The sequence below is a fragment of the Aquarana catesbeiana genome, linkage group LG08, assembly GCF_042186555.1.
Source record: "Aquarana catesbeiana isolate 2022-GZ linkage group LG08, ASM4218655v1, whole genome shotgun sequence".
Taxonomy (NCBI): Eukaryota; Metazoa; Chordata; class Amphibia; order Anura; family Ranidae; genus Aquarana; species Aquarana catesbeiana.
In genome coordinates this window covers 189,010,728-189,024,775 of record NC_133331.1, presented here as the reverse complement: position 1 = coordinate 189,024,775, position 14,048 = coordinate 189,010,728, and the positions used below count along the sequence as shown (strand labels likewise).

The window sequence follows — 14,048 nt, the reverse complement described above, 5'->3', positions numbered from 1 at the left end:
GTAGCCACTGGAGAGTTAAAGTGGTGGAACCAAAGGATGCAGATGTAGGATGTAGGTAAATAATTTATTTTAAAGAGATAGATTTTTTTCCTGTCCACGTTGGCCTTTCCAAAGCAGAGGCTGCATGATGTCATTTTACTAATGAGAGAGATCATAGCTGGATGTTGATTAGGAAGCGTTCATTAAGGTCTTTTCCTAGTGATGATCCAAGGAGGGGCTTCCTATGGCACTCACATGAAGCGATCACAGTTGGGTCTGTTACAAGAAAGAGCTGAAATCAAATACAGGCTAAAGATCCAGCTGTGATGGAGAAACTCCACTCACAAATGACAGAGAGAACTAATCAGTCCTGCGTCCTCCCCACTTAGAAGACTTGCACATCAAAGATCAGGGGTGCTGGGAAAGTTCTGTAGGACTTGAATCCTCTTGGTTGATCAGTCAGTTCGATGCTCGCCGTGGATGGTGTGGAGTCACTGCACTGCACCGCGCCTATTATCCACTTAAAGTCGGGAGATCAAGGATGAGTTCTTCAACAAGATCTCTGCAGTGATCCATATCATCAAAGATCAGGGGTGCTCAGAAAGTTCTGTAGAACTTGAATTCTCTCAATTGGGTAATCAATCAGTTCAATGCTTGCTGCGGGTGCGGTGGAGTCACTGCACCTCACCTATTGCCGCTAATAGATTTGTCCAATTAAAGTTGAGAGATAAAGGATGAATTTTTCAACAAGATCTCCGCAGTGATCCATAACAAAGATCAGGGGTGCTGGGAGAGTTCTGTAGGGCTTGAATCCTCTCAATTGGTTGATCAGTCAGTTCAATGTTTGGTGTGGGTGATGTGGAGTCACTGCACCGCAACTATTGCCGGTAATAGGGTTGTCCACTTAGAGTTGGGAGATTAAGGATGAGTTCTTCAACAAGTTCTCCGCAGTGATCCATATCATAAAAAATCAGGGGTGCTGGGAAAGTTCTGTAGGACTTGAATCCTCTCAATTGTGTGATTAGTCAGTTCAATGCTTGCTGTAGGTGGTGTGTAGTCACTGCACTGTTCCTGTTGCCGCTAATAGGGTTAGAGTTGGGAGATCAGGGATGAGTTCTTCAACAAGCAATCCATAAGACAGCATGCTTGGTTTGCTTTGTTTCTCAAGTGCCATTCCTCAGTTCTCACTGTCAGCTTGTAGCATAGGAAGATTTCTTGGCATCAAACAGCCACAATCCAGTAGGCAGCAGTACCTTCCTTTCCGTGAGTCCAGCTCCATCATCTCCAAAATCTTCTGATCCTTCAGCCAAGGTTCCCCCCTCCCTTCCTTCCTCCACTCCCTATCCTCCCTCCACTTCCTATCCTGTCTATTATAGCAGGCAATAAGGTACTTAGCTACAGCTGATCCAATTAACTTCACTCTTATGCACCTAGCTCCTGAGCTGCACACACAATCCCAGCCCTATGCCTTATTGCTTCTGAGCTTCACACACAACCCCAGCCCTATGCTTGTGAAATTGAGCTCCACACACAACCCCAGCCCTATGCCTTATTGCTCCTAAGCTAAACTTACAACCCCAGTCCTCCTTATTGCTCCCAAGCTCCACACACACAGTCCCAGCCCTATGCCTTATTGCTCATGAGTTCCACACTTAATCCCAGCCCTATTCCTTATTTCTCATGAGCTCCACACTTAGTCCCAAACCTTTGCCTTATTTCTCATGAGCTCCACGCCTAATCCCAGCCCTATGCCTCATTGCTCTGTCCTGGGCTCCACACACAACCTCAGCCCTATGCCTTTGAAACTAAGCTCCACATACAACCCCAGCCCTATATGCCTTATTGCTCCTGAGCTCCACACACAACCCCAGCCCTTTGCATTATTGCCCCTGAGCTAAACACAAAACCCCAGCCCTATATGCCTAATTGCTCCTGAGCTCTACACACAACCCCAGCCCTATGCATTATTGCCCCTGAGCTCCACACAAAACCCCAGCCCTATTGCTCCTGAGCTCCACACACAACTCCAGCCTTATGCCTTATTGCTCCTAAGCTCCACACACAACCCCAGCCCTATTGCTCCTGAGCTCCACACACAACCCCAGCCCTATGCTTGTGAAACTGAGCTCCAGTGTTCCCCATCTGAGCTCATCTCTCCATCTCTCAGTGTTTTCACTAAGACTATATTGAGTGGTGAGGCTCTGCAATCACGTGGTAGAAGAGAAGGAGGAGGGGGGTGGGGGGGTCCTCCGCAGTTTGCTGTTTGTTGGGTCTCAGACACACATAGAGTGTTGGAGAGAGCTGCAAGTCTATGCTTTTCCTTGTCTAAGCAAAATAAGAGCTCCTGTACATATTGACAGGCTCTAGCTAGTAGGATCTAAGCTGCGATCTCCTTCTACTGCTGCTGCCTGTGTTGCTTGCATTGCCTTTTACCTGGAAAGCTCCTCTTTTTTTTCCCCACATCATTCTTCCCTGGGTACCAGCACCAAAAATCCGAGCTGATGTGCTGTTTGAGAGGCTGGAAATGGAAGTGTTGATGCTCTGCTTTTTCCCCTGGATATTTCTGTGTGTTTCTGTACGGGCGGACTCCATCATCCACATTGGTAAGATCATAATGATTACCATGGGGTAAAGGGGAGGAAGGATGGGGGGGTTGCCAACTGCAGGTAAACTTATGTGGGGGGGGGGGGGTTCTTTTCCATGCCATGCTGGCTGATGACTTCCAGCACAAAGTTGTTTGCTTAGCCCAGAACTGGCTGTGTGCTGACCGCCAGCACCATGGACAGCGCACGTCCCTATAGAAGGAGACAGGTGAAGGCCAAGGGGACAGTACAGCCAGCACTTGTTCCATGTGATTTTATTTCCATAGGACTTGCAGCTGTCGTATAGAGCATGCAAAAGGGACAAATGCTGGGAACTTCTATGTCAGTGGATAGGATAAAATAGGAATTGCATTGGATGGGCAGCTGCTATAAGAGATGTGCTAATCAGGAGATGAATGGCAGGAAGGACAAGGCTGCATGTGTGCTGCTGGCAATACAAAGATGAGACACTGGAACCGCAGTGTGAGAGCAGAAATTCACAGGGACTAATGCAGATTAAAAAAAAAAAAATGCTCAGGCACGTCCAAGATGAGCCCAGATCCAGCAGCTTAGCCCAGACCTAGGCGCCTGGCAGGATGAATGGGACGAGGTAATACTGATGTCACATACAGCAGATGGCATACCTAATCTAGGCAGACAGAGAGGAAGCCTTGTGCCCAGGGGGAAGGCTAAACGGGGGGCTGCTTGCCTGTGTGTCAGCTATTTGGGTCAGCTGATGGTGTAGGGTATAGGACCCCCTAAGGACTATTTGATTTAACTCATGGTGTAGGGCTAGGACCCCCTAAGGACTATTTGATTTAACTCATGGTGTAGGGCTAGGACCCCCTAAGGACTATTTGGGTCAGCTGATGGTGTAGGGCTAGGACCCCCTAAGAAGGCACCATTGCCGTGCCTGGGACCACGAGTATATGTAGGGAGCCGGTCCTAGCACACAGCATTACCATGTCTGAGACCACAAACAGGTGTAGGGAGCCGGTCCTAGCACACAACATTACCATGCCTGGGACCACTAGCACAGGTGTAGGGAGCCGGTCCTAGCACACAGCATTGCTATACCATGGGACCACGAGTATGTATAGGGAGCCGGTCCTAGCCCACAGCATTACCATGTCTGGGACCACGAGTATGTGTAGGGAGCCGGTCCTAGCACACAACATTACCATGCCTGGGACCACTAGCACAGGTGTAGGGAGCCGGTCCTAGCACACAACATTACCATGTCTGGGACCACGAGTAGATGTAGGGAGCCGGTCCTAGCACACAACATTGCCATGCCTTGGACCACTAGCACAGGTGTAGGGAGCCGGTCCTAGCACACAACATTGCCATGCCTGGGACCACGAGCAGGTGTAGGGAGCCGGTCCTAGCACACAACATTACCATGTCTGGGACCACGAGTAGATGTAGGGAGCCGGTCCTAGCACACAACATTGCCATGCCTGGGACCACTAGCACAGGTGTAGGCAGCCGGTCCTAGCACACAACATTGCATGCCTGGGTCCACGAGTAGATGTAGGGAGCCGGTCCTAGCACACAACATTGCCATGCCTGGGACCACTAGCACAGGTGTAGGGAGCCGGTCCTAGCACACAACATTACCATGTCTGGGACCACGAGTAGATGTAGGGAGCCGGTCCTAGCACACAACAACGCCATGCCTGGGACCACTAGCACAGGTGTAGGGAGCCGGTCCTAGCACACACCATTGCCATGCCTGGGACCACGAGTAGGTGTAGGGAGCCGGTCCTAGCACACAACATTGCATGCCTGGGACCACGAGTAGGTGTAGGGAGCCGGTCCTAGCACACAACATTGCATGCCTGGGACCACGAGTAGGTGTAGGGAGCCGGTTCTAGCACACAGCATTGCCATGCCTGGGACCACGAGTAGGTGTAGGGAGCCGGTCCTAGCACACAACATTGCATGCCTGGGACCACGAGTAGGTGTAGGGAGCCGGTTCTAGCACACAACATTGCCATGCCTGGGACCACGAGTAGGTGTAGGGAGCCGGTCCTAGCACACAGCATTGCGGATCTATTAAACAGCATTGCAATAACTTTGATTGCTGAATGAGATCGCCTTCAGGGGTTGCTAACCCAGACATATTCAATATTAAAATCATTTAACAAACCATGTCACCTCAATGGGCTGTACTGTAACTTTGCCCTATAAAATGGCACTTTATGCCATCCCAGACATAGCAATACATTGTGTTGGTGACTTTTAGGTAGGCATGGAGCTAGTATGAATACAGATCATCGGAGTGGTATACAGGCTGTATGCCCAGGAACTGGTTGCCCAGCCTTTGTGAATCCAGCCATGGGCTGGGTATGGGCTCAGGTACAGGTAAATTGGAGAGTTGACAGCTGGTATGGCAAGGAATGGGTTAAAGCTGGTTCTCACACGCGATGGAAATCTCCCGTGGAGTTGATGCATTGGTAGAGAGTGAATGAGCAATGGCTCAGGTCAGGTCCCTTAGGAAGCATTACCAAACCCTCCCAATAGAGATGTGACCGCTGGAATGTACAGCACTAATTGCACACACATGGCCGACAATACATCAGGAATTCCTGCGCTGAATTTCTAAGGAGATCTACCTGGTAGAGGAATATGTAATGCATCAGATGGCAGGAGCACAGGATAAGGGACACATACTGACACAGACACATCTGTTTTCTGATCATACTGCTGCTCACTACATCTACAATGAATGTTTTATACTGCAGATGCAATAAGCACAGATTATTTGAAAGTTTTACTGGGGAAGTGTGACTATGTTAATGCAGGGACACAGCTGGTGTTGGTCAGTCGGTAAGCCCCTGTATCACCTGGTCATGGTCACCTGATTGGATTTGTCACCCGTTCATAGTGATGTGTCACCTTGCTATGGTCATTTGATGTGCCACCTGATCCTGGTACTCAAGGGAATAGAAAAATATTTGCTGACCATGACAACCATATAAGCAGGGGTATAAGCTGACCAGAGATGTTAAATGGTCATGATAGTCACATGAGAAAATGTATCAGCTGGCAACACTAATTAGGTGACTAGGAGTATTAGCCAGCCATAGTAATAAGGTGACTAGGAGTATTAGCTGCCCATTACAATCAGGCAATGTGGAGTATTAGCTGGCCATGGTATTCAGGTGACTGTATTAGCCAGCCACGGTAATTAGATGACTAAGAGTACAAGCTGGTCATGGTAATCAGGTGACTAGGATTATTAGCAGGCTTTGCTAGTCAGATGGCTAGCAGTCTTAGTTGGACATGGTCATCAGCTGACTAGGAGTATTTGTTGGCCATGCTGATCAGCTGGCTAGTGATATTGGCTGACTTTGGTAATCCATTGTAATCACATGACAAGGTATATCAGATGACCATTGAAATCAGATGACCATGCGTATTCGCTGACCATTCTAATTAGCTGACTAGGGCTATCAGCTGGCCATGGTAATTAGGTGACTATGGGTGTTAACTGGTCATGGTAATTAGATGAATGGGCATAGTTAATATCCATGCTGATCAGCTGACTATTGATTTTGGCTGGCCATGGTAATCAGGTAACTAAATGTATTAACTCACTATGGTAATTGGGTGACAAGAGGTATCAGCTGACCATGGTTATTAGATAGCTAGGAGTATTATATAGCCATGATAATCCGGGGACTAGAGGTAAAAGGTGGTCATGGTAATCAGCGGGCTAGGGGTATTAGCTGGCCATGGTAATCAGGTGACTAGGGGTACTAGCTGATCATGATAATCAGGTGGCTAGGTGTATTATCTGGCCATGGTACTCAGGGGACGGAGGGTAATAGCTGGCCAAGGTGATCAAGGGAATCAGCTGATCATGGTAATCAGGTGACTAGGTGTATTGGCTGGTCATGGTACTCAGGTGACAGGCTGGCCATACATTATACAATTTTCTAGCACAATTTCCCTTTAGATTTACCACCCTTTAATATGAGGTCAAACCTAAATGCTTTCAGTTTAGATGCCATCCTTGTACTACATAGTTAAAGGAAATTGAATAAGAACTCAAAAACAACTCTATAATGTATGGCCAGCTTAAGTGTGCTAGCTGTCCATGGTAATCAGGTAACTAGGGGTATTAGCTGGCCATGGTAACCAGGTGATTAGGAAATTTAGTTGGCCATGTTAATCAGGTGACTAGGGGTATTAGTTGGCTATGGTAATCAGGCGACTAGGGGTATTAGCTGGCCATGGTAATCGGGTAACAAGGGGTATTAGCTGGCTATGGTAATCAGGTGACTATCGGTATTAGCTGGCTATGGTAATCAAGTGACTAGTGGTATTAGCTGGCTATGGTAATCAGGTGACTATAGGTATTAGCTGGCTATGGTAATCAGGTGACTAGAGGTATTAGCTGGCTATGGTAATCAGGTGACTATTGGTATTAGCTGGCTATGGTAATCAGGTGACTAGAGGTATTAGCTGGCTATGGTAATCAGGTGACTATAGGTATTAGCTGGCTATGGTAATCAGGTGACTATTGGTATTAGCTGGCTATGGTAATCAGGTGACTAGAGGTATTAGCTGGCTATGGTAATCATGTGACTATAGGTATTAGCTGGCTTTGGTAATCAAATGGCTATAGGTATTAGCTGGCTATGGTAATAAAGTGACTGTAGGTATTAGCTGGCTATGGTAATCAGGTGACTATAGGTATTAGCTGGCTTTGGTAATCAAATGGCTATAGGTATTAGCTGGCTATGGTAATAAAGTGACTGTAGGTATTAGCTGGCTATGGTAATCAGGTGACTATAGGTATTAGCTGGCTTTGGTAATCAGATGGCTATAGGTATTAGCTGGCTATGGTAATAAAGTGACTGTAGGTATTAGCTGGCTATGGTAATCAGGTGACTAGAGGTATTAGCTGGCTATGGTAATCCAGTGACTATAGGTATAAGCTGGCTATAATAATCAGGTGACTAGGAGTATTAGCTGGCCATGTTAATCAGATGGTAACTAAAAGAGTTATCTGGCCATGGTAATCTGATGACTAAGATTATCAGCTGGCTGTGGTACTCTGCAGAGTACATTTATCAGCTTTCCCTCTTATGAAGGCCTCCAGGTCATGAGGATGTGTTGGTTTAATAGTGTCTGCTGTATTTACACAGTGTTCAGCACTGCCAGACTCTCATGGCTCTTTCCGCAACAGGTGCAATCTTTGAAGAAAATGCAGCGAAGGACAATGAAATTTTTCAGCTGGCTGTGTCAGATTTGAATCTCAATGACGATATCTTGCAGAGTGAAAAGATTGGACACACTATCAAAATTATAGAACCCAATAATCCATTTCAAGCTGTCCAGGAAGGTAAGTTATCCTGCTTAATATGAACTTTTTGCGGAGTGTGGGGTTATTTACTGAAACCTGGAGGAAGACAGACATGGCCATGCTGTTCATAAATTAAGTTAGAAAAATGTGGTTACTATGTGTAACTTCTGCTCCAGTTTTCATTAATCCATTCCCAAGGAGGCCTTAGTGTTTCAGATACAATTGAAACATCGGAAGGCTTCCATTCAGCAGTAATGACAGCAGTTCCTTAGCCACTTGCTGCTTTTTCCCCCCCAAAAAAGCAATTTCTCATTTCACACTTTGAGTGTTGCTTAACTGCGTAAAATCCAATTTACACATTGTCTTGACCAATCAGAAAAGCTCTGTGCATGTCATAAGTTTATCCAGGGATATACTTTATGTAAGTGACACTATGGATAATCATTTGCATTTGTGCCCTGCTCTGACCATTGTATTTTGCACAGCTGCAAAAAGAAGCTTAACATTCAAGTAGCAGAATGACAGCGTGGCTCACAAAGGCGGCATTGTACTGTATTTCTGCTTGTTGAAACTTTTGTTCTGCCTGTAGTGGGCACTGTCTTACCAGAAAAGAGAGCTGTGAGTTGTGAAATGATGATCCCTGGTGCATCTGATTTACCATCTCTGCTCCAGCTTCAATCACTAGTTGTCAGTTATTTATTGTCATTCAGTAAGGGGTTAAACTGTTTTTGAAACCGGGAAAGCTGTGCACTTTTTTGCTTGTGTGGCTGTGGCACATTTAGCGCATCGATTAATTAATTAATTACAGAGACTGTAAAATTGATTATCATTTTTTTTTTTGTGTGTGTGTTATTGGAATCCTGAGCATTGAACAAGTGGGAAATAATAAATCATTGAAAGATCCCTTGTTGTTTTCCAGTGTAGAGGGAAGTGAGGTGGAGGTTACCAATCTTTCTCTTTCAAAGGTAGCGTGATTCAAGGTCACGTTTTTAAAAACCTGCATAGAGTTTAGCACTGCGTCTGAAAGTGGTATTGAATCCCCCCAACTGGAAGAAGCAAGTTACAGATCGACAGAATACGATGATGTGTCTGCCTGCAGAGTATTTGCCTTTATTGCTGTTCTGCATCTGATGGAATGTCACATTTGCAAGATCAAGTATAATCAGATTTTGCTGTCAGGACAGCGAGAGTATGATGGTTTCCTTCATTTTAGCTAGGGGATATTTTCCTGAATATGGCATAACTTAAAAAGCAGAGTTTTCCTCCATTATAGCATCCCTCCAGACTCCCTGATGAATTACCTAGTCTGCTTTCTTTACAGCTTGAGTAAACTGTACTCCCAATCATAAACGTGTGCGTTTAAACTCTCGCCAATTGTCCTGGTTGCTACAAATTGAAAGTTCATTGTTGGATGGCTGTCAATATTATGTCACATTGCCTATTACGGGCTATCCTTCCTTCACCAGTTACAACCACAAATCTGGAAAACATTCACTTGTAAAACTTTAAAGCATGCGAAAACTTGGTTTTAAAAGTCCATCTCTATGGCTCGTGTGAAAAATGGGTATGATGTTTTGCATTATTTATAAGGTAAAGTGATCTCCTGTACACCTCTTGTGGTCCAAACCTTATGTGAGAGAAGAAGACCTTTCTCTCCAGGTTGCTTGCTTAAAGTGGTAGTAAACCGCACACCATATTTTTTCTTTTTTTTTTCTTTAAACCCTGCAAGGTAAAGACATAATGTGCTAGTATGCATCGCATACTAGCACATTATGAAATACCTTTAGAACGAAGCCCTCCAGCGCCACTCTGTCACCGCTGAAGACGCTTCCATCCTCACCTGGTATTTTTTCCAGGTTCGCGTCCTCCGGCCATCTGATTGGCATGAGTGCGGGAGTCGTGGACCCCGATGCGGAGCTCTGAAGGGACAGCACAGGTATGTCGTCCCTTCAGAGGGCATGCGCCAGTGACGTCACTGGCTGCATGCAGTGTGAATATCTCCTGCATTGGAGATATTCCCTGTACCCACAGATAAGCCTTATTATAAGCTTACCAGTAGGTACAAGTGCCAAAAAAGGGTTTACTTCTACTTTAAATACCAAATTGCTAGTAAAAGCATATTTAAACCCCAAATCAAACATGGAATGTATTGCACATTTCTGGTGCTTAGATGTGGTTGTTGCATTTGTTTCCATTGTATCTTTTCTTTCACTTGGTCTTGTCAGTAACATAGTCTCTGCCCTTGCGTGACAATTGTATTGTATCTGAGGAGGAGTAACATTGTCACCCTAGCACAGAAGGTGTGATAAGACTACAAAACAACGCCCCCCCTTATCATTTTCATAACCTGGAGGGGGGTGTTCTGTAGTCATAGAGAGAACAATTGGAACAATGCTTACTGATAAGTGTGCATAACCGGCAGAAAACACTCACTTTACACACTGTATCTATGGAGAAACAACATTGTCAGAACAAACAGCACAGGGCGCACAGGCCTAGAGCATTATCCAATGGATCTGAATAAATAAGAGGTAAAATAAGCCACTCACAAACATAGAAATAAAAGCTCTCATCCAACCACACTTCCGTGGCTTGGTGTTGCAGACCTGGTGATATCCCAAGCATAGGGGGGACCTCACCCGGGTCCTTGAAGGCTAATGGGTTTCGAAGGAGTTCCTTCTACAGAGCCAAACAACAAAATAACAAAATTAGGTAATTTTGTTGTTTGTTTTCTGAAGAAGGAACTCCTTGGAAACACGTCAGCTTTCAAGGATCCCGGGGAGGTCCCCCTTTTGCTTGGGATATTGCCCAGTGTGCAACGCAAGCCAAGGAAGTGTGGCTGGATGAGCGCTTTTACTTATATGTTTTGTAAGTAGTTTAATTTACCTCTTATTTATTAAAATCTGTTGAATATTGCACTAGGCCTGTGCACCCTCTTCTGTTCGCTTTTTTAGTGGGCTTAGGACATCCCCAGTCCTAGAAGACAGCAGGGCTTCAAGCGACCATCCATATGTGCAGTGGAACAGTTCTTATACTTCACTGGACTATTCCAGTGATGCGCAGGAGATGCATGTTGCTGTTGGTCAACCGACATTGTCTCCCTAAGCTACTATCCTGATTTGCAACACAGACACTTCCCTCTCTCTACTCATTTTCATTGCATAGAGAGTAGCGGTTGTGTAGTTGACAGATGTAAGTTTGGAAGGCTAATAATAATGTATGAGATCAGTTCAGTACACAGGAAGTTACAAGCAAACTATATTTCTATCAGGATCAGCATCTATTTTTCTGTACTTAGAGAAAATTAACTTTGCCTAAAAAAGAAAATGCAGCTGCTAAATCTAAGGACTGGTTATCCACAGTATATTACAATATATTTTTAGGTTTTAATCAGTGGTGGCTGGTGCTCCATTGGTCGGGGGGGGGGTGGCAGACAGACGTGACCACAGACATTCACCATCCCCCCCCCCCCCCCCCGTCGCTCCAGCCCACCACCCTGCACTAACCCTCCCGTCCCCCCATTGCTTGAGCCTGCCTCCACACAACATCCTCCGTGTCCCGGCCATTGCTTCTCCTCCCGGCCAACCGGGTCTTTGAACTCCCGGCCAGTGGGGTCTTAGCACTACTGGTCAATGGGGTCTCAGGAACCGCTTCCTGATTGGCCAGGAGGAGTAACAGGAAGACATTAGCGAATATTATTTTGCTAATATTACACAATAGGGTGGGCTCAGGGCACAGTGCTCTGTGCCCCGAACCCACCCTTTTTTTTAAGACAATTAGAGCCTCCGGCTCTAATCACGTTCTTAAATAAATTTAAAAAAAAAACACAACGGAATCCATAACTAAAGGCATACTTTTTTTCTTGTATGGAAGTTTTTTTGTTTTTTGTTTTGGATAGAGGGAGGAGGGATTAGAACACCTGTCAGGTTTTTATTGCTGTCTGTGCTCCTCTTAGGTAGATTCACCCTCTCTATTTGTCCTGTTTACCATTGTCAAAGAAAGTGAAAGTAAAGGAAAATTGCAAATTTTGTATTGTTCTCTGTACAGGAATAGTGGAGATATTTTCCAAAGGGGACAATAGTTCTGGTGACAACCAAAAATTTTATTATTTTAGAGAAATGTTCTCACTTCCTGTTTTGGCTATTGGGCAGGAAGTGAAGGGAAATCTGCCCAATGGGACACAACTGTCAAAAATAAACCTTACAGATAGGGTTGCATCGATATCGGTGCCAATACTAAGCATTTACATGAGTATTGGTACTTATGCAGATGCTCCAATACCTGAAACCGATATTTTTTAGACACGGTTCTTTCAGCTGTCAGTGGGATTCCCTCACTGATAGCCGAAATGTAGAAGGAAAAAAAAGCTGACAATTATCGTTTGTTAAGAAGCAGGGCCGCTGCGTCCTTAACCGATGACTTATTCAGCTGTCAGTTTTTTTTTTAGTTTTGGATAGAGTGGAAAGAGAATATACCCCCTTTCCAGTTTTTCTTGCTGTCTGTACCCCCCGTTATGAAGAATTACCTTCTCTATTTGTTCTGTTTATCATTATCATCAAAAGTAATAGTAAAAGAAAATCCCAGATTTTGGATTGACATCAGAATTGTAATGGAAGGGAAATCTTCCAATTGGGACACTAGTTATGGAGACCCTGGTGACACACCCAGGGATTTCCTAACTTTAGGAAGTGAAGGGAGACCCACCCAATGGGACACAGATGGTAAAAAAACATGACAGAGGTTATAACCCTCCCACGTGTATATAGGTTTTAGTGGTTCTAGGAACATACTGGTATGTACTGCAGCACTCCCCCAGCTGTGCAGTGCAATAGGTGGGCAGTCTGCAATGCTGTAAATTGTTGTTGCTTGCTATGCACGTGCCCAAAAAAAATCACCAAGGGGTCTTCGGTAGCAGCAAAATAATTTAAGCATAACTATACATTGGATGCTTAAGTCTCAGCTTTATTCAGAACACATCTAAGTGACATGTTCTGAATAAAGCTCTGATTTAATCCATGTACTTCTCACAAAGGTTTCATTGAGTTCTTGCCTTTAGGTGTATATTTTAACCTAGCACCAGTACTGAGTGTCTAATTTACACAGGATTTTACAAAGAGATTTTGTATTTTTTTTTTTACTGCAAGAACAAGAAATTAATTTATCATACTGAATGTAGATGATGCATGCTCCTGAAGGTGCAAAATTAGGCATGTTTACACCTTGTGGTTAATGGGATTGCCAATCAATTTAAGCATTAAAGCTTGTACTTGTTTGTGTCAGTAAGTAAATTTAATGCTGTATTTTTACTATTCTAAACCAGTCCAAGAATGTATGGGTATTGTGGGAGTTTGCTGAAAATATTCACAAAGCTTAACACTGCAAGTGTATACATTTAGGAAACCTTTGAGTCTCAATAGTCATTCTTGGTTTACCACTAGACTTAATCTGCTCTTCTAGCTTTTAGTCAAAGAGCATAAATGCAAAGCGACTAATTACAGCCATTGTCTATTCTAACAGTTATAGAAGCTGGGAAAACGTTACTTGAATTGATGTGAGTTTACTGTACCAATAGTACCTTAGTATATATGGAGTTTGGATGAGTGATGATTATCCGGCATAATCATTTCCCAAGCCAGCTAAACATTTTTGAACTTCTCTTTCTCTAAAATTAAAGTAGGATGTGATTGTGTCAGTGTCATATTTTAATGTTACTCGGCCTTTGCTATTAAAATCTGATCTCTACGTGTATCTAGGAACCTTCTTGTCAAGTTGATCTGGTCTCCTAGTTATTGCAATAATAAATGACACAGGCAAATATTGTCTGTCTGCTGCCACTGATTCATGTCCAATTGGAAGAAAGTGATAGGGGTAGTGAAATAGATGACATAATCAATCAGATTTGTTGCTGCAACAACCTTGAAATAAACTAGAGTGTTTTTTCCCTTCAGTACCAAATTAACATATTGGAGTAATGTTTGATGTGATTCATGCTGTCATTTATATGACAATATAGCACCCTATGGTATGAAAGTACACATTACAGCTACATGGTGCCTTGGTAGCATCACTAGAAATACTCCATATTCCCATTGCACACGCTCCTGGTAGAAGCTCTCAAGGTTTGGGTGCTGCAGCAACAACCAGACGGATACTGGTTCAAGTCACAACGT

At 44.4% G+C, this 14,048-nt stretch overlaps 1 protein-coding gene across 3 annotated transcripts in view; it reads left to right on the top strand.

The window, feature by feature from the left end:
• Window positions 1-2,212: 2,212 nt before the first annotated feature.
• The window catches only part of GRID1 (glutamate ionotropic receptor delta type subunit 1), a 1,972,711-nt gene continuing 1,960,875 nt past the window's right edge, over window positions 2,213-14,048 (top strand). For all 3 annotated transcript variants that reach the window (XM_073596722.1, XM_073596723.1, XM_073596724.1), the window contains exons 1-2: window positions 2,213-2,582; window positions 7,762-7,917. In XM_073596722.1, coding sequence (XP_073452823.1) covers window positions 2,504-2,582; window positions 7,762-7,917 — 235 coding nt within the window. In that variant the 5' untranslated portion in view covers window positions 2,213-2,503. The remainder of the gene's footprint in view (window positions 2,583-7,761; window positions 7,918-14,048) is intronic.